Source organism: Gopherus flavomarginatus, chromosome 6 (assembly GCF_025201925.1).
Source record: "Gopherus flavomarginatus isolate rGopFla2 chromosome 6, rGopFla2.mat.asm, whole genome shotgun sequence".
NCBI lineage: Eukaryota > Metazoa > Chordata > Testudines > Testudinidae > Gopherus > Gopherus flavomarginatus.
The window spans coordinates 85,012,281-85,036,930 of NC_066622.1; the positions used below are offsets into that span (position 1 = coordinate 85,012,281).

A 24,650-nucleotide genomic window follows, 5' to 3' on the forward strand; every position below is an offset into this window, starting at 1 on the left:
CACTTTATCTGACACCATTACCTGGAGAAGGTTATCTGAGCTGCTGGCCTATGACACAGCACAGCCAATAAGGGCACAGATCGGGATATGGAGCATAGCAGAGTAAGCTGGTGACACAGAGAAGTGGTGTTTGGCTGTCTGAGCTACTCAACAGTGAGGAGGTCCAGTCTGTGGTATGACTGTGTACAGATCAGGAAGAACCAATCTCCTCTTAAAGGGAAAAAAGAAATGCATGTGATTCCGCACTTACTCCCTGTCCCAGATTCTCAGCCACTCTCTGGCTACTTTATGCAAGTATATATAGATTGGGTTTTGTCACCCTCCCACTTGCCCTTTAGTCATGTGATTGCTCTTTTTGTGGTTTTATTACTCCTCAGAAGATCTATAGGGGTCACTGATTGTGCACTACTACACATCTCAGTTTAATGTTTATTCACACAAGTAGGGAGCGGGGGCAGAGCAGAAGGAACCTATATCGGAGAGAACCCAGAGTGTTCTATTGTTCTTGATTCCATTCCCACCCAACCTTTGCTGCCCTGAGAAACCAGCAGCTCCTCCTCCTCTCTGATCACATTTCCTGCTGGTGAAGGTTTTTAAGGTGGTTTTACACTCATGCTCTGATATCACAAAAACATCTAAGCATGGATGGCTATGAAAATAAACTTCTTATATAAAGGACAGGAGGTACTGAAACACAGGGCCATAACAAGGGCGAGGCGAGTGAGGCACTTGCCTTGGGTGCACAAAGCTGAGGGGTGCAGCTCTACTGCAATCGGCGGTGCTTCGGTGGCAGCTCTACAATTCGGCAGCGGGTTCCTGAGTCCCTGTCAGAGGGAAGGACCTGCTGCTGAATTGCCGCTGCTGCTTCATTCATTCTTCGGCGGCAATTCAGCGGCTGGTTCTTCTCTCCGAGAGAGACACAGGAACCCGCCACTGAATTGCCACCAAACAATGAATGAAGTGGTGGCAGCAAATCAGCAGCAAATCCTTCCCGCCCACAGGAACTCACGGACCCGCCGCCGAAGAGCCTAGAGCCTGGCCTTGCCTCGGGCACAAAAATTCCTTGTTACGGCTCTGCTGAAACCTGTAAAGGCTTCCTGGGTAACCTTTGCTGGAATCCCCTTTAAGGCCTTTCTATTACAGTTTTGCTTCTGAATATTAGCTAGATTCAAAACACTTGTGAAAAGATTGAATGCAATAATAAATATGTGCACACAGAAAACTTGTCTCTCATTAACCCCTACAAGAGCACAGGCCATAGTTAGTTCAGGCATCCCTCTCTTGTTCTTGTGTTCATCACAACTATAGTTAAACCTTTTCAAAGGAGGTGCAGGAATGTGAGAGAGAGGGAGTTAGTTCAGACCCCATTGCACCTGCAGCTAATATAGACATCCCGGAATTAATTCATTTTATACCTAATCAGTTTGTTTTTTTTTATTCCAGATTAATGAGAAAACAATCACTGAATTGGAAAATTGAGATTTTTAGAAACCTTTAAACCTGTCAAATGAAACTCTGATCCAGCCACATTTTATGCATGTCCTTAACTTTGCATAAGTGGGTAGTCCCAGTGAAGTCGATGGTTATTCATGTGCATACTGTTAAGCACCCATAATTGCTTTAGAAAATCTTGGCCTTTCTGTTTAGACTCTTAAGCCATTCCCTTGACCACTGTTGCAGATCCCTCTCTGAATAAGTGCAGTGACTCTCAGTCATTTGGTTTGTCAGTTTTCACCATGGAAATGCTGCAGTGTTGTAAAGTCAGAATCACTATAAGATCTCATAGGAGATGAAAATGTGAAGGCAGAAGCCTGTTTTAATAATACAAATATCTTTGTTAATTAAGAAAAGTAGTAAGAAAAAGGAAGAGACCATTCAAAAGCCCATAAATGGGATGAAGTTTACCGCAACAGTATCTGGATGATTTTTACTAGTGTAAAAGTCCCTCTTTAAAAATTGTGTTTTGTTTTGTTTTTTTAAAGGTACTAATTTTTTGTAATGGTTATGTTTCTATTGCTCCAGAGGACACTAGCTATGGGTTTAGAATGGCTGAAATGGAGTATATTATTGATCTCTTATCTCCATTGTTAAACATAGCAAAGTTAAGCAAGTAAGCACTAAACCCAGGTTTAACTGTGCCTCAGATAAAGTTGTATTGACCCTTCATATTCCAATAGTAAACATCTTTGGCTAAGTGACTGGAAGACAGAAAACAAAAAGCAGAATGACAGCCTCACCTGAAAGCCCCACCAGCAAAAGTGCATAAGCATGTGCTTAACTTTAAGGCATGTAGCCCCATTGACCCATTTTTTTAAATCAACTCTCTTTGACTTCTGTGAGAGTAAAGTTTGGCCAATGCTGAGCGTTTTTTAAAATCCTGCCCTGAATCTTGAAAAGGGAGATCAACTGGATTGTTGTGACTATAACCTGATACTCTCTCTTTAGACTTATTTCAGAGTAGCAGCCGTGTTAGTCTGTATCCGCAAAAAGAACAGGAGTACTTTTGGCACCTTAAAGACTAACAAATTTATTTCAGCATAAGCTTTCGTGGGCTACAGCTCACTTCTTTGAATGCATAGAATGGAACACACAGAGAGGAGATATTTATACATACAGAGAACGTGAAAAGGTGGAAGTATGCATACCAACTAGAAGAGTCCAATCGACTGAGATGAGCTATCGTCAGCACGAGAAAAAAAAACTTTGAAGTGATAATTGAGATGACCTATAGAAGGCATGAGGAGAACTTAACATAGGGAAATAGATTCAATTAGTGTAATGACCCAACTATTCCCAGTCTCTGTTTAAACCTAAGTTAATTGTATCTAATTTGCATATTAATTCGAGTTCAGCAGTCTCTCTTTGGAGTCTGTTTTTGAAGGTTTTTTTTGTTGCAAAATTGCCACCTTCAAGTCTATCACTGAGTGGTTAGAGAGGTTGAAGTGTTCTCTCACTGGTTTTTGAATATTATGATTCCTGATGTCAGATTTTTGTCAATTTATTCTTTTGAGTAGAGACTGTCTGGTTTGGCCAATGTACATGGCAGAGGGGCATTGCTGGCACATGATGGTATATATCACATTGGTGGATGTACATGTGAACGAGCCCCTGATGGTGTGGCTGATGTGATTAGGTCCTGTGATGGTGTCACTTGAATAGATATGTGGACAGAGCTGGCATCGGGCTTTGTTGCAAAGATAGGTTCCTGGGTTAGTGTTTATGTTGTATGGTGTGTGGTTGCTGGTGAGTATTTGCTTCAGGTTGGGAGGCTGTCTGTAAGCGAGGACTGGCCTGTCTCCCAAGATCTGTGAGAGTGAGGGATCATCTTTCAGGATAGGTTGTAGATCTTTGGTGATGCGCTGGAGAGGTTTTAGTTGGGGGCTGTAGGTGATGGCTTGTGGCCTTCTGTTATTTTCTTTGTTGGGCCTGTCCAGTAGTAGGTGGCTTCTGGGTACTCTTCTGGCTCTGTCAATCTGTTTTTTCACTTCAGAAGGTGGGTATTGTAGTTTTAAGAATGCTTGATAGAGATCTTGTAGGTGTTTATCTCTGTCTGAGGGATTGGAGCAAATATGGTTGTATCTTAGAGCTTGGCTGTAGACAGTGGATCGTCTAGTGTGTCCTGGATGGAAGCTGGAGGCATTTCATTATGTCCCTTTGACAGGCCTGTCGATGTTATAATCCACATTAGCAGTAGTAACTTCTGTTAAACAAATTAGATGTTTATTTATTAGTTGATTGATTGGATAGCAACATCTCATTCCCTCAGAATAATAAACAATAGTTTTGCAGGCAGAACAATAAAAGAGAGCAATTCTTGCACGCATGGCCTTGGACTTGCTCCTAAATGGAGTCATTTAAACAAAGCCATAGCACATTCCATTGCACCACAGCCATCATTGGCCATGCTGCCAAGTGAACATGCCCTAAACAAATACCCTGGGGTATTCCAGAAGCCATCCACTGTTTCCCAGTCCCTGTCATATCGAAATAAATGGAGCCATCTCTGTCACTGATGTTTATCTTGAAAAATAATAATACTGTTGAAAATGTAAGTGAATTTTGCAAGAGCCCCTAAAAATTCTCTCTCCTGCAGCAAGGTGTTCATTATTGAGCTCAAGTGGCAAATACTACCTTTTTCTGCAAGAATATAGACTATCACTAGAACATTATAAACAGCTAGCAAAATGTAATCAGGATGAAGCACGTGGGAGCTGAAATGCCAGCAGAGATACTTCCGCCCCTTCCTCCCCTACCCAGAATGAATGATTATACAGAAAGAAGTGGCAGTTCCATAGTGTAGTGGTTATCACGTCTGCTTTACACGCAGAAGGTCCTGGGTTCGAGCCCCAGTGGAACCAAAGCCTATGTTTTGGTCCTGCTTTGAGCAGGGGGTTGGACTAGATGGTCTCCTGAGGTCCCTTCCAACCCTAATAATCTATGATTCTAAATAACAGGTTGTGGACAGGTGGTCTGAGATTTTTATTGCTGCTACTTTGGCAGAATTATCAAGGGGTGGAAATTTAACTGTTTTGTGCCTGTCATGATCTATAGCTGCCTCACAAGTATGTTGGAACGTGTATCTGATTGTTGCATGAAAATAACTCTAGAAATGCAACATCTTTTTTCTTAAGCATTTGTCTTTTTCTTGTCTCCCTCTGTTTTGTCCTCCATTTGAAGTTCATTAGTTACATTGGAAACAGAGACATCTCTGTTCTGGCTTCCTCCACAAGAGCTGTTTGCACCACGGTTTGTGAAATACCAGTGTTCCCTGATGTGATGGGAATACATTTTGGATACTACAAGCAGAGAGGTCTAAAGAGCCAAGTGTAAGTTCTATTCATTGACAATCACTCTGCTTTATTTACTGTGTTACCTAGGAGGATTCGTTGGTTCCTGATGTAGTACAGTGGTATTGGCACATAGTATGTGCTAAGGTAGCGCTATATCAACAATCCAGTATAACAACTTGCATCGAGAATATTCCCAAAGAAGGAAAGTATGATGCATTTCCAGATTATGATCCAGCTGAAATACGAGGTGAGGGTTGAGGCATTAGAAGAGGAACCCACAGCTATTTTGCAATCTGAAATCTGATTGTAGGTGCTCATGTTGTACCTCGGCCTCATACTGAGAATATATAAGTTATAAAGTGAATATTTACTCCTGCAAACTTTGGCTGTAAAGTTGTGAGAAGATTTCTTTAATTGTAAGTGTTATGCTGGTTACAGTTTTATTTAAGGTTAACTGAAGTAATATATCTCATGTTATATGGCTCCTTTCTTTGCTCTTTCATCTTGGTCTAACTGAGTGCAAATAAACACTTTTACAGCCAGGTGGAACTCAAATTCTTTCCTGTTTAAAATCTCTTCTCACCAGACTTGGTAATAGCTACAGGGGCAGTTCAATTAACTCTGTGGGGTGGGAGGAGAGAGACTGTGGATTTTGTTTTTCTATTCACTGCAGTGCTTCATTTGTAATGAAAGAGGTGCCCGGGATCAAGCAATTTTTTACACTTTCATAACTTACGCAGCAAGCCGAGAGCTGCTGGGGCTATGAACTGCCTAGCTTAGAGGGGCTGGGGCTCAGCCCTGGCAAACTCTGGCACAAACTAAGCACTGCTTCACTGTTACCCTAGCTAGTCACTGTTAAATAAGGGAGGATGTCTGGCATGTCTATTTTATGCTGTATCCATGAGACATATACAAGATACACGATAACCTGGAAAAGGTGTTTAAAATCAAATCCACACACGTTGCAAATTTCTAGGGATCTCATCTCTTGTGGAGGGACTATTCTAAAACAAAAAGGGGGGCAGGGAAGGACCTATATGTGATCTCCACTGGGCTATGGGCAGCCTTTTCCTCCCAAGCAGGATAGTTATTGTGTGGGGCACAGTACTCCAGGTCAGTTATGTACTTTTCTTTTTCTTGCAATTGTGGTAGATGCCTTTGAGGGATGCTGTTGGAATCTGTCTCACTATAAAATAGCAGGCTCAGCAATATTTTTTTCTACTTAATGTCTGCAGTTAGGGGAAGCAGCCACACCCCCTTGTGGTGGCAGCAAAATAACACAGCCTCTAGGGAATGAACTGAGATTAACGGGTATCTAGAGTATGTAGAAAGGACTGTCCTATTATCCCATTCACCTCCATTCCCTTGGTGTGTATGAACCAAGGGTACTGTCATGGATAGGAGAATGGACATATAGAGGAAGGGTACTGTAGATACAATTCTAATAGGTGATACTGGCGGTAGAACCTCTGGGCCTAATCAGGTAAAGAATGTGAGTGAAGCCAAACAGCAAAAATTAAGATGTTTGTACACCAATGTGAGGAGCCTAGGTAACAAGATGGAGGAACTAGAGTTACTGATGCAGGAAGTGAAACCTGATATTATAGGGATAACAGAAACATGGTGAATAATAGTCATGACTGGAGTGCAGGTACTGAAGGGTATGTGCTGTTTAGGAAAGACAGAAATAAAGGCAAAGGTGGTGGAGTAGCATTTTGTATATCAATGATGAGGTAGACTGTAAAGAAATAAGAAGGGATGGAATGGATAAGACAGTCTGTCTGGGCAAAAATCACATTGGGGAAGAAAGCCACTAGAGCCTCCCCTGAGATAGTGCTTGGAGTGTGCTATAGACCACCGGGATCTGATTTGGATATGGATAGAGACCTTTTTAATGTTTTTAATGAAGTAAATACTAATTGGAATTGTGTGATCATGGGAGACTTTAACTTCCTAGATATAGACTGGAGGACAAGTGCTAGTAACAATAATAGGGCTCAGATTTTCCTGGATGTGGTTGCTGATGGATTCCTTCATCAAGTAGTTGAAGAACCAACAAGAGGGGATGCCATTTTTAGATTTGGTTTTGGTGAGTAGTGAGGACCTCATAGAAGAAATGGTGGTAGGTGACAACCTCGGTTTGAGCGATCATGAGCTAGTTCAGTTTAAACTAAATGGAAGGATAAACAAAAATAGATCCGTGACTAGGGTTTTTGTTTTCAAATGGGCTAACTTTAAAGAATTAAGGAAATTAGTTAGGGAAGTTGATTGGACTGAAGAACTTGGGGATCTAAAGGTAGAGGAAGCCAGGTCAAAGTAGCAGAAACTATTAGAAGCCTGCATCCCAAGAAAGGGGAAAAAATTCATAGGCAGAAATTGTAGACCCAAGCTGGATGAGCAAGCATCTCAGAGAGGTGATTAAGAAAAAGCAGAAAAGGAATGGAAGATGGGAGCGATCAGCAAGGAAAGCTACCTTTTTGAGGTCAGAACATGTAGGGATAAAATTAGAAAGGCCAAAAGCCATGTAGAGTTTTCCCTTGAAAAGGGAATTAAAACCAATAGTAAAAGGTTCTATAGCCATATAAATAAGAAGAAAACAAAGAAGGAAGAAGTGGGACCACTAAACACTGGGGATGAGGTGGAGGTTAAGGATAATCTAGGCATGGACCAATATCTAAACAAATACTTTGCCTCAGTCCTTAATGCAGCGAATGAGGAGCTTAGGAATAATGGTAGGATGACTCATAGACTCTAGGACTGGAAGGGACCTCGAGAGGTCATCGAGTCCAGTCCCCTGCCCTCATGGCAGGACCAAATACAGTCTAGACCATCCCTGATAGACATTTATCTAACCTACTCTTAAATATCTCCAGAGATGGAGATTCCACAACTTCCCTAGGCAATCTATACCAGTGTTTAACTACCCTGACAGTCAGGAACTTTTTCCTAATGTCCAACCTGAATCTCCCTTGCTGCAGTTTAAGCCCATTGCTTCTTGTTCTATCATTGGAGGCTAAGGAGAATAAGTTTTCTCCCTCCTCCTGATGACACCCTTTTAGATACCTGAAAACTGCTATCATGTCCCCTCTCAGTCTTCTCTTTTCCAAACTAAACAAACCCAGCTCCTTCAGCCTTCCTTCATAGGTCATGTTCTCAAGACCTTTAATCATTCTTGTTGCTCTTCTCTGGACCCTCTCCAATTTCTCCACATCTTTCTTGAAATGCGGTGCCCAGAACTGGACACAATACTCCAGTTGAGGCCTAACCAGCGCAGAGTAAAGCGGAAGAATGACTTCTCGTGTCTTGTTTACAACACACCTGTTAATGCATCCCAGAATCACATTTGCTTTTTTTGCAACAGTATCACACTGTTGACTCATATTAAGCTTGTGGTCCACTATGACACCTAGATCTCTTTCTGCCATACTCCTTCCTAGACAGTCTCTTCCCATTCTGTATGTGTGAAACTGATTGTTCCTTCCTAAGTGGAGCACTTTGCATTTATCTTTATTGAACTTCATCCTGTTTACCTCAGACCATTTCTCCAATTTGTCCAGATCATTTTGAATTTTGACCCTGTCCTTCAAAGCAGTTGCAATCCCTCCCAGTTTGGTATCGTCCGCAAATTTAATAAGCGTACTTTCTATGCCAACATCTAAATCGTTGATGAAGATATTGAACAGAACCGGTCCCAAAACAGACCCCTGCGGAACCCCACTTGTTATACCTTTCCAGCAGAATTGGGAGCCATTAACAACTACTCTCTGAGTATGGTTATCCAGCCAGTTATGCACCCACCTTATAGTAGCCCCATCTAAATTGTACTTTCGTAGTTTATCTATAAGAATATCATGCAAGATTGTATCAAATGCCTTACTAAAGTCTAGGTATATCACATCCACCACTTCTCCCTTATCCGCAAGGCTCGTTATCCTATCAAAGAACGCTATCAGATTAGTTTGACATGATTTGTTCTTTACAAATCCATGCTGGCTATTCCCTATCGCCTTACCACCTTCCAAGTGTTTGCAGATAATTTCTTTGATTACCTGCTCCATTATCTTCCCTGGCACAGAAGTTAAACTAACTGGTCTGTAGTTTCCTGGGTTGTTTTTATTTCCCTTTTTATAGATGAGCACTATATTTGCCCCCTTCCAGTCTTCTGGAATCTCCCCCGTCTCCCATGATTTCCCAAAGATAATAGCTAGAGGCTCAGATACCTCTTCTATTAACTCCTTGAGTATTCTAGGATGCATTTCATCAGGCCCTGGTGACTTGCAGGCATCTAACTTTTCTAAGTGATTTTTTACTTGCTCTTTTTTTATTTTCTCTTCTAAACTTACCCTCTTCCTGTAAGCATTCACTATACTAGACCTTCCTTCAGACTTCTCAGTGAAGACTGAAACAAAGAAGTCATTAAGCCTCTCTGCCATTTCCAAGTCTCCCGTTACCGTTTCCCCCTCCTCATTGAGCAGTGGGCCTACCCTGTCCTTGGTCTTCCTCTTGCTTCTAATGTATTGATAAAAAGTCTTCTTGTTTCCCTTTATTCCCATAGCTAGTTTGAGTTCATTTTGTGCCTTTGCTTTTCTAATCTTGCCTCTGCATTCCTGTGTTATTTGCCTATATTCATCCTTTGTAATCTGACCTAGTTTCCATTTTTTATATGACGCCTTTTTATTTTGTAGGTCACGCAAGATCTCGTGGTTAAGCCAAGGTGGTCTTTTGCCACATTTTCTATCTTTCCTAACCATCGGAATAACTTGCTTTTGGGCCCTTAATAGTGTCCCTTTGAAAAACTGCCAACCTTCCTCAGTTGTTTTTCCCCTCAGTCTTAATTCCCATGGGACCTTACCTATCAGCTCTCTGAGCTTACCAAAATCCGCCTTCCTGAAATCCATTGTCTCTATTCTGCTGTACTCCCTTCTACCCTTCATGAAATCATAGAATTTGCAATTTTAAGGATCACTTTCACCCAAGCTTCCTTCTACTTTCAAATTCTCAACAAGTTCCTCCCTATTTGTTAAAATCAAGTCTAGAACAGCTTCCCCCCAGTAGCTTTTTCAACTTTCTGAAATAAAAAGTTGTCTGCAATGCAGTCCAGGAACTTATTAGATAGTCTGTGCCCCGCAGTGTTATTTTCCCAACATATATCTGGATAGTTGAAGTCCCCCATCACCACCAAATCTTGGGCTTTGGATGATATTGTTAGTTGTTTGAAAAAAGCCTCATCCACCTCTTCCACCTGATTAGGTGGCCTGTAGTAGACTCCCAGCACGACATCACCCTGTTTTTTACCCCTTTTAGCCTAACCCAGAGACTCTCCACACTTCCGTCTCCTATGTCCATCTCCACCTCAGTCCAAGTGTGTACATTTTTAATATACAAGGCAACACCTCCTCCCTTTTTCCCCTGTCTATCCTTCCTGAGCAAACTATACCCATCCACACCAACATTCCAGTCGTGTGTATTATCCCACCAAGTTTCAGTAATGCCAATAATGTCATAGTTGTACTTATTTATTAGCACTTCGAGTTCTTCCTGCTTATTACCCATACTTCTTGCATTTGTATATAGGCATCTAAGATACTGGTTTGATCTTGCCTCCCAGCTTTGCCCTGACCCTCCTTTCTCTCTGCCATTATAGCCCGTGCTCCCTCCTGTTTCCAACCCATCTCCCAAATGGGAATGAGGATATGGAGGTAAATATTACCACATCTGAGGTAGAAGCCAAACTCCAACAGCTTAATGGGACAAAATCAGGGGTCCCAGATAATCGTCATCCAAGAATATTAAAGGAACTGGCACATGAAACTGCAAGCCCATTAGCAAGAATTTTTAATGAATCTGTAAACTCAGGGGTTCCACCATATGACTGGAGAATTGCTGACATAGTTCCTATCTTTAAGAAAGGGGAAAAAGGTGATCCGGGCAACTACAGGCCTGTCAGTTTGACATTTGTAGTATGCAAGGTCTTGGAAAAAATTTTGAAGGGAAAAAGTAGTCAAGGACATTGAGGTCAATGGTAATTGGGACAAAACACAACATGGTCTTACAAAAGGTAGATCATGCCAAACTAACCTGATCTCCTTCTTTGAGAAGGTAACAAATTTTTTAGACAAAGGAAATGCAGTGGATCTAATTTACCTTGATTTCGTTAAGGCTTTTGATACGGTTCCACAGAGGAATTATTAGCTAAATTGGAAAAGATGGGTATCAATATGAAAACTGAAAGATGAATAAGGAACTGGTTAAAGAGGAGACTACAACGGGTTGTACTGAAAGGTGAATTGTCAGGCTTGAGGGAGGTTACTAGTGGAGTTACTCAGGGATCGGTTTTGGGACCAATCTTATTTAACCTTTTTATTACTGACCTTGGCACAAAAAGTGGGAATGTGCTAATAAAGTTTGTGGATGACACAAAGCTGGGAGGTATTGCCAATAAAGAGAAGGACCAGGATATCATGCAGGAAGATCTGGATGATCTTGTAAACTGGAGTCATAGTAATAGGATGAAATTTAATAGTGAAAAGTGCAAGGTCATGCATTTAGGAATTAATAACAAGAACTATTGTTATAAGCTGGGGAGGCATCAGTTGGAAGTAACAGAGGAGGAGAAGGACCTCGAAGTATTGGTTGATCACAGGATGACTATGAGCCGCCAATGTGCTATGGCTGTGAAAGAAGCCAATGCGGTCTTGGGATGCATCAGGCGAGGTATTTCCAGTAGAGATAAGGAGGTTTAATACCGTTATACAAGGCACTGGTGAGACCTCATCTGGAATATTGTGTGCAGTTCCGGTCTCCCATGTTCAAGAAGGATGAATTCAAAGTGGAACAGGTTCAGAGAAGGGCTAATAGGATGATCCGAGGAATGGAAAACCTGTCTAATGAAAAGATATTCAAAGAGCTTGGTTTGTTTAGCCTAATCAAAAGAAGGCTGAGGGGAGATATGATTGCTCTCTATAAATATATCAGGGGAATAAATACCAGGGAGGGAGAGGAATTATTTAAGCTCAGTACGAATGTGGACACAAGAACAAATGGATATAAACTGGCTATCAGGAAGTTTAGACTTGAAATTAGATGAAGGTTTCTAACCATCAGAGAAGTGAAGTTCTGGAACAGCCTTCCAAGGGGAGTAGTGGGGGCAGAAGACATATCTGGCTTCAAGACTAAGCTTGATAAGTTTATGGAGGGGATGGTATAATGGGATAGCCTAATTTTGGCAATCAATTCATCTTTGACTACTAGCGGTAAATATGCCCAATGGTCTGTGATGAGATGTTAGATGGGGTGGGATCTGAGTTACTACACAGAATTCTTTCCAGGGTGTCTGGCTGGTGAGTCTTGCCAACGTGCTCAGGGTTTAGCTGATTGCCATATTTGGGATCAGGAAGGAATTTTCCTCCAGAGCAGATTGGCAGAAGCCCTGGGGGGAGTTCGCCTTCCTCTGCAGTGTGGGGCACAGGTCACTTGCTGGAAGGTTCTCTGCACCTTGAAATCTTTAAACCATGATTTAAGGACTTCAATGGCTCAGACACAGGTTTGATACAGGAGTGGGTGGGTGAGATTCTGTGGCCTGCATTGTGCAGGAGGTCAGACTAGATGATCATAATGGTTCCTTCTGACCTTAAAGTCTATGATTCTATGATTTAGTGCCATGATATCCTCTTGCAGGGAAGAGGTACGGTTTTCCAGCTGATGAAATGGGAAAGGGCATGAGCCAAAGGGGACTCTAGAGATTAGCTTTGCTCTGCCAGAGAACATAGATTCAGTGCAGTGAGGCTGTAGGGATGCGTGCAGAGCCAGACGGAGGTTCGCACACTGCTGGAAGGAGGTTTGAAGTTTGTTTCTCTGCTTTTCTTCCTTGTTCCCATTTGCCCCAATTCCTCACCCCCTTCCATCCCTGCTGGGACTGTGGGACAGCTGAACAAGGTACCAGTCCACTCCTCTTCCCAAGCCAGTCCAAACAGCACTCCTCACTCTTCCTGATGCATGGGGCCAAAGCAGGGAGCCTGGTCTGTTAAAGAGTCCGTGGAGTTGGGGAGAAACTAAGGAGTTTTTCCCGCATAGAAAATTTAGAGAAAATAGTTGTTTGTTTATTTTTCACTGAAAATACAGACGTTTCTGTTAAAAATATATTTGTTAAAAAAAATTCAATTCCAAATGGTACCTCCATGCTTCATGGGAGTTGTAGTTCAGATCTAATGCTCCCAGTCTCCTTTATGGGCCAGAGATTTTAGCCAGACTACATCTCCCACAATGCTCCACTTTCTTTGTGAGGGGAAGGGAGAGTATCTTAATAGTCCCTGGCCAGGGTGCATCAAGAGAGATGTAGTTTGGCAAGAGGGTCTGGCCCATAGAAAAGAATGGAAGTTTAACTCCCCCCAAGTACAATCTCCAGGAGATACAGTGGCATCCTTTTCAATTGAAATATTTTAGTTTTCAGATGAAAATAAAACTCTTCTCAATTTAGGCATTTGTTTTTTCAATAAAGTAGTGAAATTATCCACAGGCAGTGGATTCTTTTCACCAAAATCTTTGTTTAGTTTAAAACCCATTTTTCTGTTTAAAAAAAAAAAAAAGTTTTGATGGAAAAATAACCAGCCCTAAGAGGCAGGAAGGTTTTGAATAGCCCAAAACATAAGCTCAAGTTGCTAATTTTCAAAGTACTGCTGCCTTTATTTACAAACTATACACAGTTTATTAGTGAAAATATGGATCAAAATGCAATATGTTGAGCCAGTAAAAAAAAATCACAGATGGTCCAAATCAGAGAGTAATTAGGAAATGATTAAAAAGAAAAGCAGTGCCTTCTGCATACTGAGAAGTAGCAAACCCCCACTCTTCAAAACTCACATGTGCTGAGGGAAACTAACTCTTTCATTAGTTAATTCCAGAGCTGAAGATAATCAACTGTATCCTTCCTGAAGCAGTTTCAGTACATGACAAAAACATGTTTTTTTCCTGTTTCGTCTAAAGCAAAAAAGCTAAGAATTTCCACAGTAACTAACAATTTGGGTGCCTCAGTTTTGGCTGCCCTACTTGAGAAGGTTGAGACCTGAATTTTGGACTCAGGTTTGTTTTGGGGGTGGGGGGGTTTTGTTTTGTTTTTTTTAATCAGGTCCCTTTAAGGTGTCTTAAGTTGGACACCCAAAAATGGAGGCACCCAAAGTCTCTAGTCACTTCTGAAAATTTTGGTCATAATTCACTGTCAGTCAAGTAACTTTTCTTTTTCTGTCTCTCTGGTGCATTCAAGAGCCCTAAGGGAAAGAGAGGCTGTGGCTGGGAACAAACCCTTGCCAAGCAATTTTGTATCTTAGCAGTGGCATGACTTAATACATCCCTTCTAGTGTCTCCATCCTGTGTCTGCAGCCATACTTGCCTCCAAAGCTCCTGAATAGGGAAGGCACAAGCTGCTTCCTGTCAAGCAGCAGCACAAGGGTGAATTGGCCCCTCTGTATATATCTTAGGGCTCAGTGAAAATAATCATCAGATTATAAAATGTTTAACTCTAAAAGGTTTCTGTTTTCTTGTGATGTTGCAAAAATGTAAGTTTTTGTGAAAAACATGCAAGTTTTGGATAGGATTTTTGCCTTGCAAATAGGATTTTTTTTAAAAGTTCACCTACAAATGGTCCCATTTTAGAGCAAAAACCTCAACATTTGGAAATTCCTTTTGATCCAAAAATCTATTTTTGCATATTTCAAGAGAGGAAGGGGCTTTTGCAAAATGTTGCAGAAATGCAAAACTTAGCAGGTGCAAAATCACCCACAATTAAATTGTAAAAATGTTCACCCAAAACATTCTTGAAAAATTATTTTAGTTTTGCACCACCCTAATTTTACTCCTGAGCCTTGAATCTTGCGACAGAGTGACATTGCTCTACTTCAGATATTAAGCTCTCCATTGATATGCTGGGTGCTGGTTGGTTTTTTGGACTAGTACTTTTTATGCTGTTTTTGTGGATTGTGCTTTTACTCCATATCAACCCTAGGTATGCTAAATCAGCTCAACTGAAATCAAGAGCAAGACTGTCTAGCAAAGTAGTGAGATGAGAGCTTGCATGCAAGTACTGAAGTGAAATTTGTCACACCTACTGTACCTTAGCACTTCCTGCTGCAGACATGTGGAAATAGCTTGAACAATTCACACTCATGCAGTTCTGTGAGAGTTGCTAGTGAGATACAGTACACAATTCCTCTGAAAACCATCTGATGTACATTAGCAGCTACACCAAGCTGAATCATATAGGGCATAATTCTGCCTTGTCCTGCATGGATGTGGGAGACACATCCTCCCCCATTCTCCCCCCAATACTCCCAAATGGCTATTTTCTCATTCTCTAGGAAGGGGCATGCATGCCTGATAAACCTGGTGGCTTCAGTGGGAAAAGATCAGGTTCCATCCCCTTTCTCCCAACTACTGGCACTGCTGATTGTGCTGCTCTGCGCCATTCTGCCTATGTGAGGCAGAATGGCTCCAGGAATCTCTGCTTGGCCATTACAGCTTCTTCTTCATGGCCGAGACAGGAAATGCAGGGTGTAGCTTCAACTCATTCTTGAGATTTTTTAATACAATGCAGAGCGCACTTACCTGCTGAATTAACTTTAATGCGCACACACACACACATAGTGAAGAAAAGATGCAATTTTCTTCTGGAAGTTTTCACCAGGAGATGATCTGTCATGTGTATCCAGTGCAGAAAGAGAAGGCTTATGTAGAAGGTGGTGTTTCAAGCTATTTATTTTGAATGATTTAATATGAATATACATCTTTTCACTCATAAAAAGGTACAGAGGTTAGAGCAGGTGTGTGTCTAAACCTTGTCCAAGTGAAGGCTGCATTAATAACTTGCAGAAGACTGAAGGCCACACCTAGTTCACATGAAGCAGAGCAGAAAGCTGATACCCTCTACTTCCTTTTTTTGTTTGTCTCTCTCTTTAAAGTGTATACTTATAATTTAGCGTGGGTGAAAGGGACCAGATTGGCAACCAAGGAAAGCAAAATCCTGTATTTACCCACTGAACAGGTACAGCATGGGCAGACTTCTCCATAACATCTGGCTAATATGACGTGCTCTGACATGGAGTGACTACCTATGATGCTGAAAATATACTTTATCTCCATGCCCATTCAGCCTTTGGCCTCTGTGCTGAGACTGCCAAAGCAGGTGACAATTAGTGCCTCTTGTGGTGATGGTGACTAATCTGGGCACTTATTCGTTGCCCCATGAACTCTAGTACATCTCCCTTCTGTGAACAAACAACCATCCAAAAGAGTCTCCCTATACTCCATTATCAGAACTGCTGTTGCAGAGAGACTCTTGAGAGTATTATTGTACCTCTCCTGATAAGAAGAGTTTTTATTTGTACTTACTATGCTCAGATGGGCTGGGGCTTCATGGGGGGAGGGGCTTCATGGGGGGAGGTTTTCATTCAACTGCAAGAGTGTTGACTGCAGCTGACTGATGTTACATCTTGTTTCTTCTGCTTTATTCATTTGTCTTCCAGGGTGCTAGCCATGAGGTCCTGGAATGGGACGTGCTCACACAGAAATCTTAACTGAAATATAGTAGGTATTAAAAATGGTTGAATAATTGGTGGGAAAGGAGAAAGTTTGCAAATATATTTGACTTTTTTTTTCTGGTTTCCATCCATTTCAAAACATTCCACATTTTCCAACCAGTTCTGCCAGGTGTAGGTATCGGGGTGTACACACAAAAAGGGTATTGGCTAGGGCAGGGGTTGACAACTTTTCAGAAGTGGTGTGCCTAGTCTTCATTTACTCACTCTAATTTAATGTTTCATGTGCCAGTAATACGTTTTAACATTTTTAGGTCTCTTTCTATAAGTCTATAATATATAACTAAACTATTGTATGTAAAGTAAATAAAGTTTTTAAAATGTTTGAGACATCATTAAAAATTAAATTAAAATGCAGAGGCCCCACCCCCACCAGTGGCCAGGACCTGGGCAGTGTGAGTGCCACTGAAAATCCGCTCGCGTGCCGCCTTTGGCACATGTGCCATAGGTTGCCTACCCCTGGGCTACGGTTTCCAAATGAGTCTAAGAAATTAGGGGTACAAATCTATTGAAATTCAGGGGGAGTTTGGTGCCATGCTTCTTTGAAAATCCCAGCCCTAGAAACTAAGAATTTGATCCTGTTCCCTCAAAATCAATGGTCATGCTCCCACTGATATCAGTGGGGCAGAATCAGGCACTAGCAGCAGGAAAAACCTCCTGCCACTCTTGCTGGTAGAGTACCCTATAGAAAGAACTCACTGCATGTTTTCTTTATCCTGCCATTGTGTCCTTCCCTTGAGATCCTTGTCTCATACTTTAAAGGCCTGGCGGCCGCATTTGGGCTCAGTGAATGAAGAGCTTAGAACATGACCTTGTAGGAGCGAGAAGAGGTCAGTTAAGGGACAGACAGTATGTGTGGTGAAAGCCATCTGTCCTCAAGGGTAGTGCTAAAAAGCAACACACACACACACACACACACACACACACACACACACACACACACACACACACACACGCACACAGACAGAGTCCCATTGACTCTGTTGAGGACTATGTTTTCACTTTGTGTTTTGGTGCTAGCTACCTGAGCTGCCACCATTGCCCTTCCTTTTGAGCTACATATGCCTCAGTTTTCTCTGCCAACCAACATTGCAACTGGCAGGCTGGTTTTCTTCTCCTCTCTCGGGAGTCACATGGTTCCTGCTTGTAGGCCATTTTGTATATGTTGCGTTAGTATTGTTGTTATTGTTAATAAGCTAACTTGTCTCACTGATAGTAATTATTTAACAGCACCTGTCATAAGCAGACAGATAAGGGTTAATGTCTCTTTTACCTGTGAAACGTTAAGAAGCGCAGTAAACCTGGCTGATACCTGACCAGAGGACCAATGGGGGGACAAGATACTTTCAAATCTTGGTGGAGGGAAGTCTTTTGTGTGTGCTCTTTGTTTTGGGGGTTGTTCGCTCTTGTGACTAAGAGGGACCAGGCTCTCCAAATCTTTCTGAACCAATCTCTCATGTTTCGAACTTGTAAGTAATAGCCAGCCAAGATGTGTTAGTCTTATTTTTGTTTTCTCAACTTGTAAATGTTCCTTTTTTGCTGAGAGGATTTTACCTCTGTTTGCTATCCCTTTGAACCTAAGGCTAGAAGGGGTTCCTCTGGGCTATATGAATCTGATTACCCTGTAAAGTATTTTCCATCCTGATTTTACAGAGATGATTTTTACTTTTCTTTCTTTAATTAAAAGCTTTCTTTTTAAGAACCTGATTGATTTTTCCTTGTTTTAAGATCCAAGGGGATTGGATCTGGACTCACCAGGGATTGGTGGGGGGAAAGGAGGTGGGATGGTTAATTTCTCCTTGTTTTAAGATCCCAGGGATTTGGATCTGTGTTCACCAGGGAATTGGTGAAGTCCCTCAAGGCAACCCAGGGAGGGGAAAGTTTTGGGGGGACAGAAAGTGCTCCAGACACTGGAATTCTAGGTGGTGGCAGTGTACCAGATCTAAGCTAGTAATTAAGCTTAGAAGTGTCCATGCAGGTCCTCACATCTGTACCCTAAAGTTCAGAGTGGGGAAGGAACCTTGATAGCACCCTAGATTTACAGAGAGCCTTTGCTAATAATACTCCACTAATTTTAATGTTCTTTTTACCATGCTGAGGCCTTACATTCACCTGTCCTGCAGGAAGAGTGTCCGTACAGGAACACAATGTGTTCCAGTAGGATTCCCCCTGCAGGCCAGAAAACCTTGTGTTGGGGTTTAATGCTTGAGGACAGTGTGTATCTGGTGCAAAGATGTCTCTCTTCTGGATTCTGTGTCTTTGCTCTGGCTTCTGTTTCCCTGGCTGATGATCTGCATGTGACCATCTGTATAGATAACAGGCTTTAATTAGCGATGCCCTTTGTATTGTGGAAAATGCATAAAATAAAGTATATTGGGCCAGATTGTCCTCTCCACATCTGTGGTCAGAGAGGATGAAAACTAGGTGGATTCAAGCAGGAAGTGAGGCAGGCTGCCTCTTCAGCACCATCCTACCCTTCTTCCCACACTGCAGAATACACCAGTGGCTGCTTTGCAGTGACCAGGCTCCATGAGCAGAGAGGGAGCTGTTTTGTCCATGGAATTATCCCCATGGAAAATCAGTTAATAAGATCATGCTGACTCTCTCAGCATGCACTTCCTCACTGTTCTGAAACTCCCCCTGAGCGTGGTATCAGGGGCAGCAGCTGCCAGCTGGATCCATGCTTCCAGATGCCTAGAAGCTTAAGGGAGAGGGTCAGGAGGTTGTGAAGCAGCTCAGGCCTCTGTAGAGGTAGCTTCTGACTGGTCCCCCAAAATCTGTGTGTGTGTTGACCAAATCCCCTGCTATTTCCTTGAGTAGGATGGGAAACACTTACTACCCTCTATCCACATGGAATGAATGAATGATCACGAAAGTACTGACAAATGGAGTACGTCCACGGGGACCCAGTCTGCAGCTGCTGCATGGTTGGGCCCTTTAGGACATGGACAACACAGTGCAAATTATTCCCACCAAGGATCAGTCCTACTCCATCGGCAATGGCTTCCATCCAGCAAAGCACGGAAGTGTGTGAATAATCCTAGTGAAGGTAAGCACGTGCGTAAATGCTGTGCTTTGGATCCAGACCATGGGGTATGCTTTAGAGAGAACTACCTTTAGGAAGAGAGAGATTATTTTCATTCTCCATGATCAGTTGGTATTCTCTGCCTTTACTGAGAGCTGCTAGCAAGAGTGCCTAGATAGTGCAGTTGTCATGGGTGAGTGTGGTGACGTGGCTACCTGTCCGCTGGAAACTGGACTGATCTCACTAACGCCATCACTTCCAATTCACTTTCAGTCCCAATGTATATAGTTCATGTCTGCCAGAAGAAAAAGTAACTTTAATCACACCAGAGTAGCAAAGTGGTTTACTTAAAAAAAAAAAATCCTGGGCAAAAAGAAAAAGGACTTGTGTTAATTTCTTGCTAACTTCTGAGGGGGTTGTTTTTTGTGTGCTGTTCTGTAAATTCAAAAACATCATTAAAATACATTAGAGCATTCTGCATCAAGCTGACAGCTAGAAAGCTGCTTAAACATCTCCCTTTAGGAATTATTACCATTTGCCAAGTTTCTCTTATGTTTTGTTTATATGCATTTTCCAGTGTGGGTTTCTTTCCCCCCAAATTTACTGAATATGTATATATTTGTGTAGCATGACATACACTTTTAACTGTATGAAACAGAAAACAAAGAGAAAAAAACCTATTTCATTAATATTTTCTTTGGAATGCTTTTTTGTAAAAGTTTCAGGGTGTTAATTATAACTTATATACCAGCTATAAAAGATGCATCAAAAACTTAACTGAAATCCAAACATTTAAAAAACAAATCTTTAGGCCATCTCATGAATTAAAAAAAAAACCATTTCTGGCTTCTGTCTAGGATATTTTCTGTTGTAATTGATGACTGTCCTCCTTTAAAGTATTGATATTAAAGTACCATGCATTTGTTTTGAGTTCCTCCCCCTTTGTTTCTCAATTAACCAAAATCTAACTTAAATAAAAATCCCTCTTAGTTCTGAAAAGCAGAGGAGTAAATTAGAGAATAAGACATTTTTAAAAATTCAACTTTACCTGCCTTCTGGCTTCTATATTCAAGCAGTGAAGAATGGTTCATTAGGTAACCTAAACACAGTGCAAACAACCAACCTTGTGAGACTGATGTTGATTCCTCCCAAACTTGTATCAGAAATGAGTCCCACAGCTCCTTGCAAAGTAATTGGTCTAATTAGGTGGTAGGAAGGAGCTTCTTTAAATTCCTCAGAAATTAAGACGTGTCATCCGCTTAACATCTTAACATCTGTTACTGCCTCTTGCACATTTCACCACCGCACAGGTCTGAAGGAGACTTTGCAAGTCCCTTTAGACCAAAAAAACAAACCAAAACACCTTTGAAACAGAGAAGAAATTAGCCTTTTCTTCAGTGGGATGAAGCATGTAAGGCATTTTGCCCCATCCTTATTTCTCAATTTGGTGCATGTTTGCCTGGGTGAGTACGGCTTTCTCTTTGTTAATAAACAAATAGAAGGACATGGCATATCCTATAGTAATCCTTACTGATGGGATAATGTGGTCCTGAAATTGTTTCCTGAGAGACTGGTCACTGTGCACTTTACCCCCTCCTCCTGTTTGCATATTTGCAATTTCATTTCAAATGGGCTATTTTGATTTTTAATTATTAGTGATTAGAATGACAACTAATTTGCTTTCTCTTTTTTTTCTTTAACTATATTGTCTGGCAGCAAGTAAGTAACTATTTAATTATGGCTTATTGCTCATTCAGTAGGTGTAATTTCCAAATAGGTTTAGAATATTGATAGGTTATTACTTAGCCATTGGCCAGGTGTCAGACATACACACACAGAGTGTATGGGAACTGCATACAGAAATGGTGAATGGGCATGAAGGGTACTTTGCAACACGCCGTTTCTGAATGTTTGAGGCTCTTTAAACATATCCTGTTTAGTTCTTTTTTTCTGCACTCATATTCTTTAAATGCTGCTGTGCGGTATTTATGTGAATTATTGGTACAACACCCTAGGGGAGCAATTTAACATATATATAATTTAAAAGGTAAAAAGTTCATGAGTGTAATTGGATATGTTACATACAAACTCATATTATTTCCCAAAGGGCTCATCATTCTTTGTACACAGAGAGAGGCAGGGTAGGAAATCTAAGTTACTGCAGTTTATGAAATGCTTTTCTTTGGATTCTGCTTTGTTTTTAATTGCAGCTCAGGCAAACTATGCCCCCTACTTCTTTGATAATGGAGCCAGCAGCACTAATGGGAACATGGCACTTCTGAGCCTCTCAGAAGACACACCTCTTGGTCAGTATCACAGTAAATGTGTTTAAATTCCAAAATTGCTGTCCTTTGTTGCCTGACTCATTACAGAGGTATGGGAAAGCATACAATTTATTTTGTTACAGTGTCCATTAACATATGCCCAAAATGTTCTAGTAGCTTTGCCTTTGATGGACTTAAATGTTATTCTTTCTCTCTTTGTTGACCTCGCTTCATTTAAAATGACTTGTTTGACTGCAAACTGCATTTTAAAATCATTATTCTTCTCTCACACACTATTGGTCACCTGATTCACCCAGAGCATCTGAGCATGCGTGTTGTGAGATCATAAATGATTTGTGATATTAAGAGAGATTCTTGTCTGCCCAGGCAGATGTTTATGGGAAGAGAACAAAGTTGTTGATAATTATTAATGAGAGCTTAACTGTACATTAAAATGAAAATAAGAGAGAACACACATGAGGTTTTTCTTCAAATAATCATTATCCTTTTTATGTTTAAAGTAGAAATGGTTGAATATTTACTGTCACAATATTTTTGTGATAATTTTTTTTTGAGTAACCAGGGTAAAAAAAATATTTTTTTAATTGAAAAATTTGGAGATTTTATTTCCCAACAAGCTCTACTTTAAAGGTTTTATGGTTTAAAAAAAAATTACGTAGCAATGCATCCAAATGCAGCACTGGAACTCTGTTTTGTGTTTACTCTTGTCTGGCTGTAGTTACTAGCTTTTGAATGAGCCCCATAAAAAGTAGGCACTATCTGTTCTGGTTGGAATTAAAGTGAGTGAGATGTTAAAAAGTGCTCAGCATTGGCCTAATTCTGCTCCCACTGTCATCAATGGAGCAACACCATGCTTTGGAAAATTTCACCCTAAAGTTTCTTAGGCATGTTTTGTAACAGGAGGTGTTTGTCATAGTGTGGTTGGGAAAAGTATCCCCAGCCCACTCTTGTTTGGAGCGCTATGTACTGGTTGCTTACACTCCAGACACATCTGCATTTCAGTGGTGGTGAAGATATAGCCAGTGGAATTTCATTCTAACAGGAAAGGATCAATATAGCAAAAATGATCCTTCTCTTCCTTTTGGGAGTGATGGCATGGATTCTCTTCAGCTTCTGCAGCTGTAGGACAAAGGGCCACTCCCAGTGGGGGCAGACTACAGCAAGGCCAGCCTGAGGTCTGGTCTACACTCAAGTTTTAGGTTGGATCATGAATTTTAGGTTAACATAGTTACATTGCTCGGGTGTGTGATCCCTGAGTGATGTAGCTATGCCAACTTAAACATCAGTGTAGATGCAGGTAGGTCAACGGAAGAATGCTTCCATTGACCTAGCTACCACTGCTTGAGAGGTTGATGGTCCTTCAGTGATGGAAAAACCCTCTCTATCGCTGTAGGCCGTATCTACACTAAGAGGTTCTGGCTGCATAGCTATGGTGCCGTAGCTATGGTGCTACAGTCGCCATAATGTAGACGTAGTCTGAGTCTTCTTTGCTCCTTCCTGGGCTCTGTGACATGGGGGATCAGAGTTTCTTCTTCAGCTCTTCCCACCAATGGGAGAGTGGCAACATCAACCACAGAAGAGGGGAAGGAATGATAATCCTTGGAATGTACCATCTAGCACATAGCTTATAGTGTTACCTGATGCATTTTCCAGTGGAATTAGCTCAGATGGAGACTGCCCATGGTGAACCTGAGGTTCACTATAAGCAGACTGAACAGGAGTACTTGTGGCACCTTAGAGACTAACAAATTTATTTCAGCATAAGCTTTCGTGGGCTACAGCTCACTTCTTCAGATGCATAGAGTGGAACATCCGAAGAAATGAGCTGTACCCACGAAAGCTTATGCTAAAATAAATTTGTTAGTCTCTAAGGTGCCACAAGTAATCCTGTTCTTTTTGTGGATACAGACTAACATGGCTGCTATTCTGAAACCTGTCTATAAGCAGACTGAAGCTGCAGAGCCAATGGGAATTTGCTTTCTGAATTCAGCAATCGAAGGCCAGCACCAGTGTACCCACGCCAAGCAAACTCCCAGTGCAGTCAGGAAAGCTGTGATTTGCACCAGTGGATACTACCCCTGGCACTCAGGTAGAGCCCAGATTTCCTTGTCTACACTTGGGGTTTGTTCTGGGGAAGCTACATCAGTGGCTGGCCAGTGACTACTGGAATCGAGGCAAAATCCCAACACAGACCAAGCCTATAAGAGGACTGAAAATCCATTAGTATACAATGAAGCAAAATGTGACTCTTGTGTCATTTCAAACAGGATGAAATTCACCCTGATGCTAAGGGTTCACTCAAAAATAATCAAATCACTTAAACCCCAGGCAGGGGCTGCAGGTTGGTAGGTGGTTAGGAGCAGGAGAGGGAGGTGTATTTTTGGCTTAGATCTCAGGTGGTCTCAGAGTCCCAGCTAGAACTGCCTCTCTGATAGGCAACTAGCTAGGCTCAGAAACTTAAGAAGATGTTGGGTAGCTCTCATAAGGGGAGACATGGGATTGCTGTCCAGAAGCCAGGAGACAGTGACCCTGCAATTTAAGTGCTTCTCCAAGCCTCTCTGGTCTGAGATTTCCTTGTCTGATTGGGCTGGAAGTAGCATGAAAACATCTATTCTGGCAGTACTTTGGTATGTTCCTTTCCAGTCTTGCTAAGAACTTGGATGTGCCATGAAGAAAAATGAGAAAATAAAATCAAATTTACCTGCAGGCCAATTCAATGCATTCCTCTGTTACTAATTTAACAGATAGTCTAGATGTGTTATAGTTTGAAAAATGGTTCACTGTCAAACAGGAAGGAAATATCTAGTGGGGTCTCGCAGGGGACTGTTCTAGGTCCGGTGCTATTCAATATTTCCATGGATGACACCAATATTTTACAGATGAAACCAAGCTGGAATGGGTTGCAAGCACTTTGGAGGACAGGATTAGAATTCAAATGACCTTGAAAAATTGGAGAATTGGTCTG

The 24,650-nt window shown here is 41.5% G+C and overlaps 1 protein-coding gene and 1 non-coding gene across 3 annotated transcripts in view; both read left to right on the forward strand.

Moving 5' to 3' along the window:
- Positions 1-4,285: 4,285 nt before the first annotated feature.
- On the forward strand, positions 4,286-4,358 carry TRNAV-UAC (transfer RNA valine (anticodon UAC)). Its single transcript has one exon. It is a non-coding gene; the product is annotated as a tRNA-Val (tRNA).
- Positions 4,359-20,685: 16,327 nt separating this feature from the next.
- CDHR1 (cadherin related family member 1) overlaps positions 20,686-24,650 on the forward strand; it is a 61,361-nt gene continuing 57,396 nt past the window's right edge. For both annotated transcript variants that reach the window (XM_050959089.1, XM_050959090.1), the window contains exons 1-2: positions 20,686-20,863; positions 21,611-21,706. In XM_050959089.1, the coding sequence (XP_050815046.1) occupies positions 20,803-20,863; positions 21,611-21,706 (157 nt within the window). In that variant the 5' untranslated portion in view covers positions 20,686-20,802. The remainder of the gene's footprint in view (positions 20,864-21,610; positions 21,707-24,650) is intronic.